Source organism: Achroia grisella, unplaced genomic scaffold (assembly GCF_030625045.1).
Source record: "Achroia grisella isolate CSIRO2021 unplaced genomic scaffold, CSIRO_AGI_Agris_v1 utg628, whole genome shotgun sequence".
Classification (NCBI taxonomy): domain Eukaryota; kingdom Metazoa; phylum Arthropoda; class Insecta; order Lepidoptera; family Pyralidae; genus Achroia; species Achroia grisella.
In genome coordinates this window covers 859,022-880,864 of record NW_026712968.1, presented here as the reverse complement: position 1 = coordinate 880,864, position 21,843 = coordinate 859,022, and the positions used below count along the sequence as shown (strand labels likewise).

General features: G+C 36.8%; 1 protein-coding gene across 1 annotated transcript; it reads left to right on the top strand.

Moving 5' to 3' along the window:
- The first annotated feature begins 525 nt into the window (after window positions 1-525).
- LOC131849026 (L-dopachrome tautomerase yellow-f2-like) lies at window positions 526-18,474 on the top strand. The gene is made up of 9 exons (XM_059199006.1): window positions 526-664; window positions 1,448-1,606; window positions 2,618-2,785; window positions 11,249-11,365; window positions 12,725-12,901; window positions 14,531-14,697; window positions 16,397-16,580; window positions 17,478-17,580; window positions 18,407-18,474. Exons 1-9 carry the CDS (start codon window positions 526-528, stop codon window positions 18,453-18,455), a joined length of 1,263 nt encoding a protein of 420 aa, XP_059054989.1. The 3' UTR covers window positions 18,456-18,474.
- The last annotated feature ends 3,369 nt before the right edge of the window (window positions 18,475-21,843 follow it).

The following is a 21,843-nucleotide window of genomic DNA, read 5'->3' as shown; positions in this document are numbered from 1 at the left end:
AACGTAGGGCTATTTGACCTGACCTCATCTTATCATCATCTGGTGCTTCTTCCTTATCCCATTTATTTGTGGTCGTCGTAATATGTTTTTCGCTTCCATTCATCCCTGTTCACAGTCATCTCGTTATTTACTTCCTTTCTTACCATATCATCTTTAACACAGCCCATCCATCTCTTTTTCGGCCTTCCTCTGCCCTTATAACCATCCACATTCATATGTAACACCTTTCTTAACATATTATCCTCGTTCCTACACATTACATGTCCATACCTGACCTCATCTTATCATTCTCCACAAGTGCCCCGTTAGCGCAGGCGGGAGCACCATTCCATTATCATCCATAAAAATAATCTTATTAATTTAAATGGGGAAAATTGCTTTCAGATACGTTAAATAAACTCGTATATCTAGGTACCACTGCACATATCGCTTCGCATATCCTTGATAGCGCATTATCGCTTACGTAGGACACCAACAGACTGCGGTCAGAAAATCTATATACATAATTTTAATAACCTGTTTTGTATGTCGTTTGCTTTCAACATGAATGGATGTCTGTTTGTCCTTTTATTGACTTCCTCAACTACATTTGCTATTAATAATGATAAAATTAATACCGTATTCAGTTGGAAACAAATTAGTTATGATTTTAAAGGAGTTTTATGTGAGTATTAATTTATTTTTATATTCTTCTTCCTTATACCACAGATAACATAATATTACATACTTATACTATTATTTAATATTATAAACGCAAAAACTACTGAACTGATTTTGACGAATCTTTACAGTAATATAGTTATAACTTATACATTAGCATAATATTTCACGCGGGTAGAACCGTGGTGTGCCCACGGTTCTACCCGTTAGTAAACATATATATGAATCTATTACAGACTATATAGGTCTATTACAGACTGTTATGATATGGCAAATCTACCGTCAGTTCGGAATGATTTCAATCTAAGAAGTACTGACAACAAACTCAATTTATTCTTTTTAAATTACAGATAAATTTTTAAATTCATATTACGTATAATAGAGAGGCCACCAATATATGCTATTGGAATTTTGTCAAAAATTGTGTAATCAGTGATCGTTTAAAAACAACACGCTCTTTCACAAGATAAAGATATTTAGTACAAAACGATCCTGTTCCAGCCTCTTCAGATTTCCTTGGACTGGTCTACTCTAAACACTACGACTGATTTAATCTTATTTGACCCAAATAAATTAGTGCTAGTTGGTAGTTTATAATCACACGTTTCGACTTAAAAATGTAAAGTTACAAGTATCCTTTAAAAGACCAAAACACAAGTTTCTCGCTCGTTCTTATGATGACAGGTTTCCGAATGAGTAGATTATAAAAATAAGTGTGTATACTATTGTAATTGTAGAAAGGAAATAGTGTAATCTGTGGCCGTACCTTACATTTTCTTTCTAACAGATCTAAATGACACGGAGTATGAAAGAAGCAACTCCAGCATATACTTCGTGCAAGAGTTGCATGACTCTGAGAAGTTCTTCCTGCAGTACAACAATGTACCCATCGGCTTTGAAGTTTATGGAGACAGAGTCTTCGTTACTGTACCCAAGAGGCGATATGGTATTTTAAAACTTTCTTTGTAGAGGGTCTGGATAGCCGTCAGCACTTCAAATAGTCGTGAATTTTCTTTCTCACTTATTGTCACAGTTATTGAAGTTAATGACAATGGAATGATGCAGCCGTCTGCGCTAATGGTTTACACTGGCACCAGTGGAGGATGATAGGATGAACATGAGGTCAGGTCTGTTAGCACATCGTGACAAAAACACCAAGAATTTATCACGACGGTTTTCAAGTTGAACTGAGTGGATGTCAACCTGACATGGTACATTGTTACAATAAGATCATCAATCCCCTTTCCCCCCCGATACACACATTTGTAATCTTGATATGATTGTATTTAAGTATTTATATCTGTTATCTAGTGTCCATAACAGAAGCTCTGCTTGGGACTAGATGGCGCTATGTGAATTGCTCAGGGATATTATTATTTTTTTTAAATTATAAATGTCGTAGCAGAAGCAGTCACGTAGGTTTTTAGATATAGTTATGTTAATTACTCTGACGTCACTTGCGTTATTCTCGACCAACATGGTCGAGAATATCTCAATTGTTTAACTCGTAGGTTATTATAATGAAACAAACTTAATGTAAGCACGTTTGAATAGTTACTGTATTTGTGATTCTACCACTCATTCGGAACGCAGATACATCACAAGAAGAATGAGCAAGAAACTTGTGTGTTGCTCTTTTAATTAACTATTATTATTATTACTAAGCAGACATGACTTACAAAGTCATGTAAGACTGTTGTAAGTCATGGCTGTACCTACAATTCCCGAATCATGCCAGCGCCGATATATACGCATATATTTAAATATATACTAATTCTAAACATATATATGTATGTATTTCTATATGTAAATACATACATAATATATAGAAAACACCCAGACTGATATAAATAATGAATACTAATGTATGCAATTAAGAGGAATCGAACTCGCGACCAACGGAAATAAAGCGTCAAAAAACCTCTTTCTTATGATTTAAAATGAAATTAATTTCCAGGAATACCATCAACTTTGAATTACGTAGAACTAGGGGGACCATCTTCGCCCATCCTGAAGCCGTACCCCAGTCCAAGATGGAGTGAGATCCTCGTCTCCACCTACCGTCCAAGAGTTGACGCCTGTGGTAGATTGTGGGTAGTTGATACTGGCCTTCTAGAAGTACCAGGTATGATTATTTCGTAATTTTATACCGAAGCACTCCAGGATTACGTGAGCTTTTGTTTAAGGGACAGTGGCCAGTTATTATATTATATAATATAGTATATTAATTTGGTATCTGTTATTGGCTTTACTAACTAAGTAATACTATATATTATCTGTAAATTGTATAAGCTGTTGATTACCTAAAATAAATAAATAAATATAATATTACAAATACACTTCTGCAGCACTCTAAATTGAAAATACTAAGCATTATTGGAACCGAGATATTATCACCGATAGAACAATAACATGTAATAGACCTGATATAACACTTACCTTTAAGCAAGAAAACACAACTCACCTTTTAGAAATCTCGATACCAAACACCGAAAGCCTAAAACAGAAACATAACGAGAAGATTCAAAAATACTTACCTCTTTCCGAAGAAATAAAAGATATGTGGCACCAAAAGAATGCCGATACAATTCCGATTATATTATCTTCTACTGGCGTTCTCCCAAATTCTCTACACAACTCATTCAATAAACTGCACCTTAATAAAACAATCTTCATTGAACTCCAGAAATCTACAGTATTATATTAACAGAGCAACACACAAGTTTCTTGCTCATTCTTGTGATGAGTCTGCATTCCGAATGAGCGGTAGAATAAAAAAACTTGACTATTCAAAAGTGCTTATATTAAGTTTATTTGAATATTTTTTATTATCTATTTCTTTTATTTCCACGGGCTTCCTGTATTTCTTCTAATAATAATGTAATAATAATATTATTAATATTATAAACGCGAAAGTTTGTGAGTATGGATGGATGTTTGTTACTCTTTCACGCTAAAACTACTGAACGGATATTAATGAAGCTACAGTAATATAGCTTATACATCAGAATAACATATACTGTTAGGGAATTTACTCTCTGCTACCAAAATGTTAGGGAAAGTACTATGTATATATATAGGGAAGCGTCTGTCACGTACCTGTATGGTTCTGCGGATTTCTTGGGCTTCAGGATCTCGAAGATATCTTCGCTAGCTTTCCAGTTTCACAATAGGTTTCACAGTAGGTTTAACACAGTTCTAATTTATTTTAATTCACAACAAAGGCGCGCGCGCGTCAAGGCCGCTGTACGGTCAGTTCAGTACTAGGTAAGGGAGGGGAAGTGAAAGCGCGGGAACAGAAAACTAACGGACTCTAATATAATAATCTGTGCTTACGATGATACAGGGTAGATTTTGAACATATACTATTCAATAAAGATTATTTCTATTTCTATTTCAATTAGATACATGCTCTATAGTTAGAAATGTTTTAAATAGTCCTGTTTACGCCGAAACGTAACATTATTTCATTTTTACCTATACTTTCCTTACGCAGCGATAGTTCGACCAATACTCTATTTCACTCACACGCAGCCGCGCATCTCGTTCATTCATTTTTAACTACCAATATAATAGAAACAAGCGCGCGTTTTAATTTGCATATCTGTCTCACTCACGCATACTCATCCCATGTATGTCCTTCCTTGTCCTACTTCCTGAAACCATGCAACATGTCAAAGGACAAGAAGAAATAGAAAGACGACTTCCGCCCAGTTAGTTCAAGTTCAAGTTCACCGCCGGCCGCCATCGCTAACGCTGCTCAATTCGCTATCCGCCTGTACAAAACTATTATATAATAAACGCATAAAGTGTGAATAAATCCGTAATGTGTTGTGTTTGTTAATCAAGAAGTTTTAAGAAAAACATTATAAAAATATTAGTCTTGGTGAATAGAAAAGAGAACCAGCGCCGAGAATCATCGGGAGAAGTCGAAGAAAGAATTCACCGGTGAGCTCCTTTTGTCCTTTCTACCTATTCACTCCAAGTCCTGGTCCTTCGTCCCGATTCCCTTTCTATCTACTTCATCATTCATTCATTATCGCTATTTACTTTATTTTCAAGTCATTTATAACGCAACCGCATTTAACTTATAACGGTCAATTTTTCTATTGCGCAATTCACAAGATCGCCATTTTGTTTCGCACCCACGCGCCGCACGCCTTTTTTTTATAATATTTAATTCGCAATTTTACTCCTATCTATAATACTTATTTATCACTTTAATTACTTTAACAATGTCGAAATTTAAAGACGCAGTTGCAAGTATTAGTAAAGATGAGGATCACCACGTAACGCTCCTTGAAGCAAAGAAAAATTCTTTGTTTAGCATCATTCAACATATTTATGATCTCAGTCTAAAGGTTTCCAATGAGAATTATAAGTTGCAATTTTTAACTCGCGTTTATTCGTTAGACAAGCTTCGTTCAGATTTTATAGAAACTTTAGATTCGTTACTGGAGGCTCGCTTAATTATAGACAAGACGGCAATACCGAACTACACGCCGCTTTCGTCATTCGATGAGTTATATTGTCATATTAAACAAGTGGAAAATTCTATAAAAAATCTTAAACAGGATAATAAAGAATTAGATTTATTAAGTCGAAAGTTGCCCCCTCTAAACCTTTTAAAGTACGACGGTTCGAATCCGAGTAAGTGGATTAGCTTCTACGAAAACTTTAAAACATTAATTCACGATAATAAAAATTTACATGACGCCGAAAAAGTTCAGTACTTGATTGGTTGTTTGGCTGGTAAAGCTCTTAATGTCTGTTCAGGTATTCAACCCACCGCCGATAATTACTCGCTATTATGGAACGCATTAGTAGAAAAATATCAGGATGTACGCATACAAGCATCACAATACGTCGATCAGATGTTACAATTTAAAAGTAATCAAACTCTGGATACTTTTATTGAGCAGTTCTGTTCAGCTGAATCTGCGCTTAGGCAGTTGAAAATAGACAATCTATCTGACTATCTGTTTTTACATATCGCTCTTACTAAACTCGATAAAAATATTGTAAACTTATTCGAACAAACTTATAAGGATAAAAATATACCTAACTTTTCAGATTTAACGCAATTTGTAAAAGAACAGTGTAAAATACAAACATTACGCAATTCTCACTCAAATTCTACTAATTATAAATCGCCAAATCAGAATAAATCAAATTATTCGTCAGATAATAAAAAAGTAACGCACACTAACGCATTTCTTGTAAACACGGACGCATCACCTTATAACGCACCACCGCAACAGATATATAGGCCAAAGGTCAACGCACCCTCGTTCGAACTCGCTCGCATACAGCCGCGTCAACTCTCATGCGCATTTTGTAATTCGCCCTATCCTCACGCTTTATTTAAATGTGATTATTTTATTAATCAATCCGTACACGACCGCATTAATATTATTAAGAAAAATAATTTATGTGCTAATTGCTTAGGTTTTCATAATATAAACGCCTGTAAATCTATAAATCGGTGTTATACATGTGGTTATAAACACCACTCGCTTTTGCATATAGATTCCAACATACGTTCACGCTATGACACAGCGCGTCCCACCCCGCAACCCGACCAAAGCCGCGTCGCTACAGTACAATCGGCTACGCCCGCCCCTCGTAGTACTCCGTCGAACGCACAGGCTACGAGTGGGAATTCAAATAATATAACGCTGTCGGTAACTACTCCCGCGCAGAATAAGTTAAACAATACGACTATTCTTTTACCTACCGCTGCTGTTCACGTATACAATCAGAATAAGCGTTCGAATGTACGTTTATTTCTTGATTCGGGTTCTATGAGTAATTTTATTACCAAAACATGTTGTAATCGATTAAACTTAAATATTACACCGTCTAATTCTACCAATAGGGGAATAGGAAAAACAGAGAGTACGTCTTATGGGTACACAACGTTTAAAATTCACTCACGCTACGACGCCCGCTGTTCGTATACAATAACTGCACGAGTCATAGACGTTATAACTGATTATTTACCTAATGTTCGCGTCGATGTATCGCAATTAGAACACTTGCAATCTTTACCGCTCGCTGATGATGATTTCTACTCACCTGGCAGTGTTGACTGTCTTGTGGGCAATGAGTTGTTCCCTATACTGCTTGGTAGTGATAAAGTGACATCACCTACTTCATCAGTTATTGGTTTAGAGACTACACTCGGTTATATAGTCATGGGAAAGGCTGACTGCGACTCTCCTTCTCAGAATAGTACGCTTTCAAATAATGACAAATTATTTTTCTGTCAATCCGACCCGCTTCCGCTTGATACTCTTACACAACGCTTCTGGGAGTTAGAAAGTGTTCCCTCTAAAACGCATATGAGTAAAGACGACGAGATTTGTGAAAACAATTTTAAATCGACTTATTCTCGAGATAATAAAGGTCAATATACCGTTCACTTACCATTTAAATTACCGCCTTCGAAATTAGGAAATTCATACGCTATTGCAAAACGTCAGTATTTACAATTGGAAAAGAAATTAGATTCACAGCCCGATCTACGTAAAGATTATAACTCCACAATTCAAGATTATATTGATAAAGGGTATTTAAGTATAGTAAAAAATCCTACATACGACTCTGAACATTATTACATTCCGCACAGAGCTGTTTATCGCCCTGATAAACAGACATCAAAAACACGCATAGTCCTCAACGCTGGTTGTAAGACCACGTCCGGATTATCACTGAACGACATACTTTATACAGGTTGTAATTTACAAACTAATATTTTTGATTTGTTGATGAATTTACGCATGTTTGCTATTGGTGTAACGGCTGACATAGAACGAATGTATTTCTGTATTAAACTCACGTTTGATCATCAACCATTTCAACGCATACTTTTTAGATTCAATACAGAAACTAATATACAAACTTATCAATTTAACAGAGTCTCATTCGGAGTCTCTAGTTCTCCCTTTCTCGCGATGAGGGTTGTGAGACAACTGGCTTCAGATAGTCGGACTGAATATCCTCCCGCCGCCCACGAGGCTGATAATCACATGTATATGGATGATTATGTATCGTCATTAGATGGTCTAGATGCAGCCGAAAAAACATATCAAGAGATGATTAATATGTTTTCTTCGGGTGGATTTAAATTAGTAAAATGGGTGTCCAACTGTAAGGAATTTATGACTAAAGTAGACAATTCGCATAAAAATCCGCAATTTGTAACATTTGACTGTGACTCAAACGCAAATACAAAAATTATAGGTATGCAATGGAATCCTAAAGAGGATAATTTTAAATATAAAATAAGTACAGATTCATCACAATGTACCAAACGCACTATTCTCTCTGTAACCGCACGTTTATTCGATCCACTAGGATTGCTAGGCCCGATTACCGCGTTTTTAAAGCTTCTAGTTCAGGAATGTTGGATGAACAATCTGGACTGGGATGCACCTACCCCATCCTCCATATCTAATAAATGGTTGAAGTTTCAATCTGAACTTCTATTTTTGGAACAGATTGAAATTCCTCGTCATGTAGGTATAACACGCAACTCACATGTAACTCTTATCGGATTCGCAGACGCTAGTGAGTCCTGTTATGGCGCCGTTGTTTATATCAGAGTGAGTAATGATGTCCACTCTGACGGTGTTGTCCATCTACTTTCTTCTAAGTCTCGCGTTGCTCCATTAAAAAAGATATCTCTCGCACGCCTTGAACTTTGCGCCGCCTTATTACTCGCTAATCTCCTCTCCGCAGTTCATGAGGTACTATCTAAACGCTGTCATATAGACAAGATATTCGCATTTTCAGACGCAACCGTAACACTCACATGGATTCATTCTCCCGCCTATAAGTTTCATACATTTGTAGCGAATAGAATAACTGAAATTAATTCAAAAATTGCCGCTTCCCATTGGTTTCACATCGACGGTAAAGAAAATCCCGCAGATATAATATCACGCCCTGTAACGCCGAAGGAATTATTTAATAATAAAATCTGGTTTTGTGCCCTTCCTTGATTTCTCTGCCACTAAAGGACTGGCCTATAACTCAATTTAAATTAAATTCATGTTCTGACGAAAGTATACCGGAGACTAAAACCACTTCATTAAAAGCAAATATAATTAATAATGAAAATAATAATCCTATGCAAATTATCATTGACCGCTATTCGAGTTATTCGAAACTTTTACGTACAACTGTTTATATATTACGTTTTACGAAACATTTATGCATCCGAGGCACTATAAATAGAACAGATTTAGATACCGCGGAATTATATATTATACGCTTCATTCAAAATAAACATTTTTCTCAAGATATTTTATCTCTTAAAAAACATAATATTTGTAATAACAAACCGCTTAGAAAATTAAATCCCTTCATTGATGACAATAACATACTTAGAGTTGGAGGTAGGCTATCTCAATCACAGCTTAATTGTGATCAAAAATACCCCATTCTCCTCCCTTATAAGGATCGCTTAACTCAACTTATTGTTGATTATTTTCACATCTCTAATTTACACACTGGTCCCGCTTTGTTACTCGCTTTAATTAGACAAAAATTTTGGATATTATCCGCTCGCAATCTAATTCGTCAGAGAGTTCATGCCTGTAATATATGTTTTAAGATAAATCCTAAAAATAATTATCCCCCCATGGGTGATCTTCCCGCTTTTCGCATTTCTGAGGTGAAAGCTTTCGTTCACACAGCAGTGGACTACGCAGGTCCATTTTTTATTACGCATATACGCCGCAGAGGTATTAAAAGTCAAAAGGCGTATATCTGTTTGTTCGTTTGTTTAACGACAAAGGCATTACATTTAGAATTGGTCACAGACTTAAGTTCAGATCTATTTTTAGCAGCGTTTAAACGTTTTATATCACGCAGAGGCCCTGTCGCAATGATATATAGTGACGGTGGTACCAATTTCATTGGCGCTAAGCGTAAATTAGATAATATTTACACTCTTTTGCATTCTAAAGCTCATATAAATTACATAGGTGATCAACTTTCACAACAACGTATTCAGTTCAAACATAGTCCGCCATATGGTCCGCATTTTAATGGTTTGTGTGAAATTAATGTCCGTTGTGTAAAAACACATTTGAATAAAGTAATAGGTACACATATACTCACCTACGAGGAGTTCAATACCGTATTAGTGCAGATAGAAGGATTACTAAATAGTAGACCGCTTTGTGTGTTGAGTTCTGATCCGTCTGATTTAGCCGCACTTACTCCTAACCATTTTTTAAACGTCACGCCCTTAAAATTTTTACCCGCCGAGGATTATGTTGAATACGCTGATAATCGCCTTACTCGCTATCAATTACTGAATAAAATAACGCAGTCTTTCTGGCGGAGGTGGAGTCAAGAGTACCTCACTTCCCTTCAGCAAAGACAAAAGTGGAATACACCATCTACACCTGTTCATCGGGGTATGGTTGTCATAATTAAAGATAATAATACGCATCCACTATGCTGGGCTCTGGGTGTTATTGATGAACTTTATCCTGGTAAAGATAATATCGTTCGTACTGTGCGCGTTAAAACTTTGTCAGGAACTTATATTCGACCTGTAGTTAGGATTTGCCCCTTGCCTCTCCAGTAATACAATTAATTTTCTTATACGCATGCATTTTTTTTTTTTTTTATCGTTCGCTTATTTTATTTTAATTTTACTTAATTACCGCATTCAATTAACTTACTTTGTTTAGAGGAAAACCTCTAGGCCAGGGAAGTTGTTTACGCCGAAACGTAACATTATTTCATTTTTACCTATACTTTCCTTACGCAGCGATAGTTCGACCAATACTCTATTTCACTCACACGCAGCCGCGCATCTCGTTCATTCATTTTTAACTACCAATATAATAGAAACAAGCGCGCGTTTTAATTTGCATATCTGTCTCACTCACGCATACTCATCCCATGTATGTCCTTCCTTGTCCTACTTCCTGAAACCATGCAACATGTCAAAGGACAAGAAGAAATAGAAAGACGACTTCCGCCCAGTTAGTTCAAGTTCAAGTTCACCGCCGGCCGCCATCGCTAACGCTGCTCAATTCGCTATCCGCCTGTACAAAACTATTATATAATAAACGCATAAAGTGTGAATAAATCCGTAATGTGTTGTGTTTGTTAATCAAGAAGTTTTAAGAAAAACATTATAAAAATATTAGTCTTGGTGAATAGAAAAGAGAACCAGCGCCGAGAATCATCGGGAGAAGTCGAAGAAAGAATTCACCGGTGAGCTCCTTTTTGTCCTTTCTACCTATTCACTCCAAGTCCAAATCCTAACATTCCTACTGAATAAATTAAATTAAAATATGAGAACAAATAACTTTGTAAAAAAAAAAACCCGTCCTTGTTTCTACAAAACCAGCTATAGCTGAGAAATAATATACATACATAATAATGATATTAACTCTCCATTGCGCATACCTAAACATAGGACCTATTTTTGAAGAGCCCATCACGACCACGAACAAGTGTGTGTGATAGCTTACATCTCAATTTATAGTCGCAATATTATTCTAATCAAGAACCTCAGTTACAGCAAGGCGTATATATAACAATAATATATATTTTGCAGTTGGTAGAAAACAGTTGAAGCGTCCGGCTGTCATCGTGTTTGATTTGAAGACCAACAAACAAATTCTGAGGTACAATTTGAAGGAAACTGACTTAGTCAATGAAAGAACCACTGGAGGTAAGAAAACATTTTAACGACTCAAGTTTCTTAAGGACTATATATATATATTTTATTTTATTTTTAGTTTGAAGAGAAACTACGGTTGCTTATGGTAAAAGACATATTTAAAACTAGCTGTACTCGCGACTTCGTTCGTGTGGAATGGTACTTTAATTTTCTAACATAACATATAAAACGAATTCCTGACTTTAGCCAAACGACATTTAGGTAAAATCAGTTTGTTATTGTTACGTAAGCTTTTATTGGTGCAATCACTAACTCTTTTGAAACTATCTATATTGTTCCTGGCATACATGATATTTTCATAAATGTATTGAGAAGCAACGGTGAGGATATTTGATTCCTTAAAACACTCTCGCTATGACTCCCTGGAACCCATACCTTAAATGGAGCGATTGGCCCTCTTTTGTAAACTTCTTTAGTTAACTTCTTAGAAGAATTGCGACTTTGAAGTGGCAATGGGCAGGGCACATAGCTCGTAGGACAGATGGCCGTTGGGGCAGTAAAGTCCTCGAGTGGCGACCACGGACCGGAAGACGCAGCGTGGGAAGGCCTCCAGCAAGGTGGACCGACGATCTGGTCAAGATCGCGGGAAGGCATTGGATGCGAGCAGCGCAGGACCGATCGTCGTGGAGATCTTTGGGGGAGGCCTATGTCCAGCAGTGGACGTCTTCCGGGCTGCGATGATGATGATGATGATGATTATAATTTTATTAATGTAAGTCTTTTTTTAAGTACCCCGCCCTAATAGGCTTAATCTGGAGGGACGGGGATTGTTAGTAATGATGGTGGATTGATAACCCCATTGCTAGCAATGTACCATGTCAGGTCGACCTCCACGCGGTTGCCCCTGGAAAGCATCGTGTTAAATTCCTGGTGAAATTGTCACGATGGGCTAACTGACCTGACCTCATGGTCATCTTAGCATCCTCCACTGGTGCCCCGCCAGGGTAAACCGTTAGCGCAGGCGGGTGCACCATTCCATTATCATCCACAAAGTAATAGGCTTAATCTTATCTTGGCTTATCCAGCCACTCGGGGGTTGTTGCCCCCGGAGTTGACGCCGGGGCAAAGGAGCCCCAACCTTCACCTCTACCCCACGGGGTAAAGATTGGGGCCTCGTTTCTGGTCACACTCTCAATCTCTTCCGGGTTGAAGCTTCTTAGGGCTAGAATAAATTAAAAACAACTTAACCTAAGGCCATACTTGATGTACAATTTTTATTTTTATACTTTTTTTTAATATTCGTTTTCTTTTTGATGACCAGTGTGTGTGTTATAGGCAACAGTTGCCGTTTACCATCAAATCGGCCGTCAGTTTTTCTGTCATTCAAATAAAGAAACACGTTGTTTCCAGGACTGACCTCAATCACAGTGGATGTAGACCCAAAGTCATGTGAAGACGCATATGCCTATATCAACGATTTAGCTACGAACGGTGTTATAGTGTTCTCCATGAAAGAAAGAGACAGCTGGAGGATAAATCATAGCAGTTTTGTTCACGACAGCAATGCTTTGAATTTCAGTGTGGCAGGTAATTTAATTACTACATATCTAAATATATATAACTCAAAGGTGACTGACATAGTGATCTATCAACGCACAGCCCAAACCACTGGACGGATCGGGCTGAAATTTAGCATGCAGGTAGATGTTATGACGTAGGCATCCGCTAAGAAAGGATTTTGATTAATTCTACCCCCAAGGGGATAAAATAGGGGATGAAAGTTTGTATGAAACTTTGTCAATTTTAAACCGATCGGGCTGAGATTTTGCATGCATACTATGACGTAGGCGTCCCCTTAGAAAGGATTTTGATAAATTCCACCCTTAAGGGGATAAATTATGCGAGCGAAGCCGTGAGCAAAAGCTAGTTTAATAATAATATCCGGGGACAATTAACACAGCGCCATCTAGTCTCAAGCTGAGCAGAGCTTGTGTTATGGGTACTAGACAACTGATATGAATATTAAATACATAATTTCCTTACTAATCCTTACTAATATCACAGACAGGATAATATTACAAATGCGAAAGAAAATTAGTCTATCTGACTGTCTGTCTCGCTTTCACGCCAAAACTACTTAACCGATAAAATTTGGTAAATAGATGGTGTAGACACTGGCTACTTATTAATGCAAAAATAGGGTTGTAAGGGGACATGAAAGGTTGTACGGAAGAATCGTCATCTTTTAAGTCCGCGCGGAATTTAACTTTATTTTTCTAAAATAAATGTAGCCCAAGGTACTGCTTATTACATCAGCTACCTGCCAAAAATATCCCGTCAGAATCGGTCCAGCCATTTCAGAGATTAGCCGGAACAAACAGCCAGACAGACATACAGACAAAAATTGTAGAAAATGTTATTTTGGTGTATGTACTGTATTTATATTCATATGCATGTAGTAAAAATCTATTATTTCAATATTACAAACAGACAATACAATTTTATTTATATGTATAGATAAAAAAAAAGGTTCGACTGGGGAAATGAAAGGTTATAAGGAAGGATCGTCATTTATAAGCGAGAAGCTTGAAAACTTGATTTTTAGGTTGTTGATCAAGGATAAATATGACAATCGAATTTTGTAATAAAATTAACCTTAAGAGGGTAAAATAGGGGATGAAAGTTTGCATGTAAATTATAATAATAATGGAATGGTGCACCCGCCTGTACTAACGGTTTACGTCGAGGCACCAGTGGAGGATGATACGGTTTACGTCGAGGCACCAGTGGAGGATGATAGGCTGAGCAAGAAGTTAGGCCAGTTAACCCATCGTGACGATTTCACTCGGAATTAACCACGATGGTTTCCAGGAGTTTTAGCGTGGAGGTTGACCCACTCCGATCGAACCCCCGTCCAATTCAAACGGGGATCAAAATTACGACGCCCTACGTCGAGTTCGAACCCCTAGCGATGCCCTCAGACTGGCATCGCATCCGTTAGGCGAGAGTTGGCCTTCAGCCGCTCCATAATTCATTTCTTTAGTTTGAAGTGCCATCTGCACTCGCCCCCTATCGTCCGGTGAAAAGGCCAGCTGCGGCCAACAGCATTAGAGTAGCCCGGAAAAAGGTTGACCTAACATTGTAAATGTTAGCCACGAGGGTACTATTCCCCATTATTGACAATTCCCGCACTAAAACCATTGTTTTTTATTACAGGTAATGTTATCAATTGGAAGGACGGTATATTCAGTATAGCACTATCTGAACAGCATAAGAATGGCACAAGAACTGCCTATTACCATCCTCTAGTGTCTACTCAAGAGTTTTCTATAAACACCCAACATTTGAAGAATAGAAGTGGTGATATTGATGGGAAAGTTATGGTAAGTAAAGTTCTGGTAAATATAGAAACACGTTGTTTCCAGGACTGACCTCAATCACAGTGGATGTAGACCCAAAGTCATGTGAAGACGCATATGCCTACATCAACGATTTAGCTACGAACGGTGTTATATTTATTTTATTTATTTATTAAACTTTAATGCACAGATACATTAATAAAGGTGCACATGGCGGACTTAACACCTAGAGGCATTTTCTCCCAGTCAACCATAGGGCAAACAGAGATTCATGTGGGCGGTACATTATGATTAACATAATACTTACATAACGTAATAATATATATATATATATATATATATATATATAAATACATACCAATACATATATATACAATATATATACAAATCAACAATGAAAGTCAGATTCCTGAAGGAGGAGAGGTAGAGGAAGATTAAATAGTATTGAAATTTGGGATAAAAGGAATTACTCTAGTTCAAGGAAAGGTGTTTACGTAATTTTGATTTAAATGAGAATTTATAGTGTCCATGAAAGAAAGAGACAGCTTTTTTTTCGGACTACTCTAATGCTGTTGGCCGCAGCCTTTACAGCTTCACCGGACGTTATGGGGCGAGTGCAGATGGAACTCCAAACCCGCGAAAGAACTTATGGAGCGGCTGAAGGCCAACTCCTGCCTGACGGATACGACTTTAGTCTGAAGGCACCGCTAGGGGTTCGAACCTAGGCTCAGGCCGTCGTAATTTCGATCCCCGTTTGAATTGGACGAGGGATCGATCGGAGGGGAGAAAAGAGACAGCTGGAGGATAAATCATAGCAGTTTTGTCCAGGACAATAACGCTTTGAATTTCAGTGTGGCAGGTAATTTAATTACTACATAGACTATAATAATATCCGAGAACAATTCACACAGCGCCATCTAGTCCCAAGCTGAGCAGAGCTTGTGTTATGGGTACTAGACAACTGATATGAATATTAAACACATATTTTGTTAAATACATCATTTCCTTACTAATATCACAGGTAGGATAATATTACACATACATATAGCACTATCTGAACAGCATACGAATGGCATAAGAACCGTTTATTACCATCCTCTAGTGTCTACTCAAGAGTTGTCTATAAGTGGTGGTATTGATGGGAATGTTATGGTAAGTTATCAACATGGACGTAGCCAGGGTGGGGTATGGTGTAGTGCTTGAACCCTGGCTTTGACCTGTAAGGTACCTAACCAAACCTAATAAAAATAAACTACCTAAGTACTAAATACAATATTTAACAATCATAAGAAAGTTCATACTCGATATCATCATCTGCTTCTTCCTTATCCCATTTATTTGTGGTCATCGTAATATGTTTTTCGCTTCCATTCATCTCTGTTCGCAGTCATCTCGTTACTTACTCCCTTTCTTACCATATCTTTCACACAGTCCATCCATCTCTTTTTCGGCCTTCCTCTGCCCTTATAACCATCCACATTCATTTGTAACACCTTTCTTAAAATATTATCTTCATTCCTACGCATTACATGTCCATACCATGATATACGATTACTCTTCAACCTCTCTGACACCGGTGCCACTTTCATACTTCAAAGGTCATACTCGACAGTCGACCCAAAAAATAACAGTATGTTAAACAACTAGACTACCGAGATATATACATATATCTGTATAATTATTTATGAGTATATAATCTACGATTGGTCACAATTTTTTTCAGACCCTCGGCAATAGAGGACCTCTAACACAGAGTGGGTCTCACGACTACCATTATGGCTCCAGAACAATGCTGTACGCCAATGTCGCACAAGATGCCATTCTGTGTTGGAATGTAGACACCGAAATGAAACCTGAAAATGTGGCCATCGTAGCACAGGACCGTGAAAAACTTGTATATATATCTGGTAAACAATCTATACATATACATAAAATTGGAGTGTCTGTTTGTAATATTGATATAACAGTTTTTTTACATGAATATGTATATAAATACGGTACATACACCAAAATAACATTTTTTACAATTTTTGTCTGTGTGTCTGTTTGTTCCGGCTAACGCTCTGAAATGGCTGAACCGATTTTGACGGGACTTTTATTGGCAGGTAGCTGATGTAATGAGTAACTTAGGCTACTTTTATTTTAGAAAAAATCTTTTATATTAGAAACATAAAGTTGAATTCCACGCGGACGAAGTCGAGGGTACAGCTAGTTAATAATAAAAAGTTATTTAGTACTAGATATACCCGCGACTTCGTCCGCGTAAATTGTCGATACTTCCATATAACCTTTCATCTCCTTTCAACGCCTTACAAACCTTTTTCGGATTAAACCTCAGGTTCTAGACTATTTGTGTACCAAATTTCATTTAAATCGGTTCAGTAGTTTTGGCGTGAAAGCGAGACAGACAGACAGAGTTACTTTCGCATTTATAATATTAGTAAGTATAATAAGATCAATATTTTTATGTACATATTGTCAGTCTGTCTGTCACCTGTCTTTCGGTTGAGACGATGTGTATTACATCGTCTCAACCGACAACAGAATAGAATAGAATACAAAATCATTTATTCAAATAAACTTACATTGAAGCACTTTTGAATAGTCATTACATTTTTTTAATCTACGAAAGCTGTCTCATCACAAGAAGAACGATCAAGAAACTTGCGTGTTGCTCTTTTAAATAATTTTATTATTACTTTACATTTTTAAGTTGAAGTGTGTGAATGCAACATCGTATATAACCCGCAACAGATGACAATGTTTATCTGATTATCTTGACAAATGATTACATTTTTTTTCAGACCTCAAAGTATCCGGCGATGATGTATGGGTCCTAGTGAATCAAATACCTACATTTGTATATTCCAAACTGAATCCTAGCGTAGAAAACTATTTCATACACAGGTAAATCCTCTAACGGGACTGGGGATAGCCCTGTCCCATTCAAATGGGGATCGGGATGGCCCTGTCCCATCCAAATAGAGATCGGGATGGCCCTGTCCCATCCAAATAGAGATCGGGATGGCCCTGTCCCATACAAATGGGGATCAAATTGCTTCGTCTTGCTTTAGAGACTATTTTTAATTTATTTTCATACTAACTCTGCCCGTGGTTTCACCCATTTCAATATATAAATTTCAATAAAAAATATAACCTGTATGTTATTCTGATGCATAAGCTATATTACTGTAAAGTTTCATCAAAATCCGTTCAGTAGTTTTTCGTGAAAGAATAACAAACATCCATACTCACAAACTTTCGCGTTTTTAATTCCAAAACTTAAAATTAATATTCAATAACTACTGAACGGATTTTGATGAAACTTTACATTAATATAGCTTATATATCGGAATAACACATAGGCTATAATTTATAGATATTACGTAAATTGGGCGAAATATAGTGCTAAATGTCAAGCAAGTGTGATGCAGGCGATGTTGAGCGGGTCAATTAATAAATAAATAAAAATAAATATTTGTATGTGCTTCTTAAAGTTTTCCCGCCAAAAATCCATTGACATACAAATTTTAAAAAAGTTTTAAATTTACACAGAAGTATTATATATCATTTTAAAAGTATTTAGATAATGATTAAGACGGCGTGGTTAATTTAATTGACTTATATAAAAGTAGGCAATTCTAGATTATAATTTTGAAAAATTACATTTTTCTATTTAATCGACGGTATTTTAATAGTGAAAAAGTAATGTTTTTCTTTAATTTCATTTCAGGGCAAAGTTACAAGATTTAATAAAGGGTACAGTGTGTGAAAGAAAGTGATAAAAACTATTGTACAAGGAAGGGAGAAGAAGGGAAGATAAATTATATTCTCTATAATAAAAATAATAATGTACTTATACAACTCACACAGCGCCATCTAGTCCCAAGTTAAGCAGAGCTTGTTATTTTTAAACTTTCGTGTTTAATATACATTATTTATATTATTAACCGGGTCTTAACACGAATAATTTTATGGCAAATAAAGATATTTACCTCTCTCGTTTCGACTAGGTTGCACTAGCCGTGGTCACGAGCTGACTGGAGTAACAGCGATGTCAATGTACATAGGTGACTGCAGTTTTTTCATCTACCGTCACTAGATTGTTCAACGAAAGCAGAGCTTGTGTTATGGGTACTAGACTACTGATATAATATACATGTAAAACACCCAGACTATAAACATACAAACAATCATACTCATGAATACAAATGTTTAAAATACAAATCGAACCCGCGACCGTCGGATGTAAAGCGGTGTACTAAACCACTGAGCCAACAAGGCTATCATACATATATTATTATTGTATTTATAAAATTTTTCTTACTAACTGTAAAGTGCAAATAAATGCATATTAATTATTAATCTTAAAAAATACATAGTTTTTTTTATTAAAATTATAAATTCAAGACATTTTGTTTTTTTTAATCCCCAACGAAAGTAGTTTTAACGTCAATATGTCACTGTGTGGTGTGATATTTACCAAACGAATATGCCGATTATGATGCGGCTGTTTTAAATCTGACATAACCGAAATGTCACCTCCTAAGATCATTATAAATCACAGTTAAGAACCAAGTTATAATTTATAAAATAGTGTATTTGAAGACTTGATAAAATTATTGAAATTCCTGAACATTATATCCTAGATGCCACTCTAAAGGAAGGACAACTCCCGCCTAACGGATACGTTTTAGTGAGGGCACCGCTAGGGATTGGAACCTCGGCTCAGGCCGTCGTAATATCGATCCCCGTCTGAATTGAACTGAGGAGATCATATGTTAATATATACAACACTCGCAAAGCTATAGTTCATACAAGTAAAGGCAGAGCAACCCACTAGTATTTATACCAGTAATTCCCAAAGTGTTGTATATCGACCCTCAGAGGTCTATAACAATCTGCAAGGGGTCTACAACAGCGGTCATTTTGTTTTTACTTTATGTTTTTAACACTAAACTTTACTACAGTTAGAAATATACAAAAAATCAATACTAGGTAAGAATAGAGGGTCTACCCAAAACTGATAAATATGGCAAGGGATCTACGACATAAAAGTTTGGTAACCTCTGGTTATTTAAGTATTTATTAGTTACAAATGCAAGTAGTATTAGTTCACTCCGTGCAAACTAGATGGCGCCACAGGTAAATGTAAATGGCGCTATCAAGATGTTTTTGATTTTAATGACCTCTCCCCTAGGAGTAATATCTGACATACGCGACAACATCGCCCGAGGCACGTTTTCATTGACCCCGACGACCCCATAACGGCAGGTAAACTTCCCACGGGCCCACCCGTTCCACCCCGACCACACATACACACGACACCGTCCTCGCCGGCGAAAACGACGACCTCAAACACACAATATCGCGCATTCAACCGGGCGCCCCTCCGATCGATCCCAACAACCAACAACAGCATTAGAGTAGTCCGAAAAAAAAATGACCTCTCTATAGTATTTTTTTTTTAATAAATTCCTATCATCCCTATTGAATAGTAGTTTCAATTAGAACCCTCAAAAGCAGCTTTTTGACCTCACGGTATCTCTTTGTTCATGGGTTTATACAAACAGAAGTAATTAAAACGTTTATTTTCATTGCGATAAATGTATTTATAAACGATAGTTCATATAAATATGTAACAACAACAATTTATGTTATGCAAACACATTTATTCGAGTCAATATCTGTGTACACTATACGTGAATTTTTTTCTGTCAATCTAGAGAAGATTACTATGAAAAGGAAAAGTGAATATGATGCTTATAAGTTCTTTGTTGCGCAATCTAAAGAACAATTATTTTTAGATGAGAAACTGTGGCCTAAAGGCATAATTTTTCGACGCTTCGTGCATTTTAAAACAAAAAGTTCGACTGGGAATACTCATAATTCCCATAACGGCACTATATATCAAAATAATAGATAGTACAACCTACAAATTTGCTAGCTTCAATTGCTCTGTAAACTGTCTGATATAGTTGCTCTACAAGAGACATGGTTACTGCCCAGTGATTTGTTATATTTAAGCAGCATTGATGATGAGTTTACCTCCACTGGGACGTCGGCAGTGGATACGACGGCGGGGATGCTACGCGGGCGACCACACGGTGGAGTCACGATTCTCTGGCGGCACAGTGTATTTCCCCATGTCGTAATAGTGCCATGTGATAACCCGCGTATAACTGCGATAAAACTATTGTTAAGTGAGCGGTCAGTCTTAGTGATAAGTTTGTATATGCCTATAGCCCAAGAGCCCACGACTGCCAGACATACGTCATTTTAGTAAACGTGAAAGTTCTTGTATGTGTGTCCCCAACACAGGTAAGAACGATCCCCAAACATGAAACCTGGATCGTGGTTCCTTTGGCAGGTACCAGGTAACAAAGGTGTAAAAAAATCATATCAAATTCGTTATTTTAAGAAACTCCATATTTTCATATATTGTTCGTAGCATTATTATAACTTGCGCTGCTCATTGCCAGACACTTAGTGTGGTTCCAACCCCCCGCCGGACCCCCCTAAACTATACTATTTTAGAAATAAACTTACGTCATTTTAATAAAGCTCAAATTTATATATATTATTGAGAGTTCTCTCAAACTGAGTTTCCTAAATTGCCAGACAGTTTTCTTGGTTCCTTATCCTACCAGACTCATTGAAACCGTATATTGGTAACAACGGTGTATACAATTTCATATCAAATTCGTTATTTTAAGATGCTCCATTTTTTCACATATTGCTCGTAACAGTATTATAACTTGCTCTGCTCATTGCCAGACCCTTAGTGTGGTTCCAACCCCCCGCCGGATCCCCCTAAACTATACTATTTTATAAATAAACTTACGTCATTTTAATAAAGCTGATATTTTTATGAGAACTCTCAATAATAATTGAGAGTTCTCTCAAACTGAGTTTCCTAAATGTTTTGTGATGAACAAGAATGGACTTGTATAGATGTAGATATGTTAAAAAATGTATCTAACTGTTTTACTTTTGTGAGTGAGGCTCACGGGTCACAGAGATGGTTAGATCACTGTGTAGTATCTAAAGCGGCCGTGGCCTCTGTATGTAATATATACATAGAGTATGACATACTGTGGTCTGACCACTTTCCGTTAATTGTAAAATGTAATTCAGATGTTCTCTCACCTAAAATACATGAAATAAAAT

Coding starts and splice junctions, on each gene's coding strand:
- LOC131849026 (XM_059199006.1), top strand. CDS start 526: ATGTCGTTTGCTTTCAACATGAATGGATGTCTGTTTGTCCTTTTATTG. Junction 1,607..2,617: donor TGTACCCAAGAGGCGATATG/GTATTTTAAAAC, acceptor ATTAATTTCCAG/GAATACCATCAACTTTGAAT. Junction 14,698..16,396: donor ATATTGATGGGAAAGTTATG/GTAAGTAAAGTT, acceptor AATTTTTTTCAG/ACCCTCGGCAATAGAGGACC.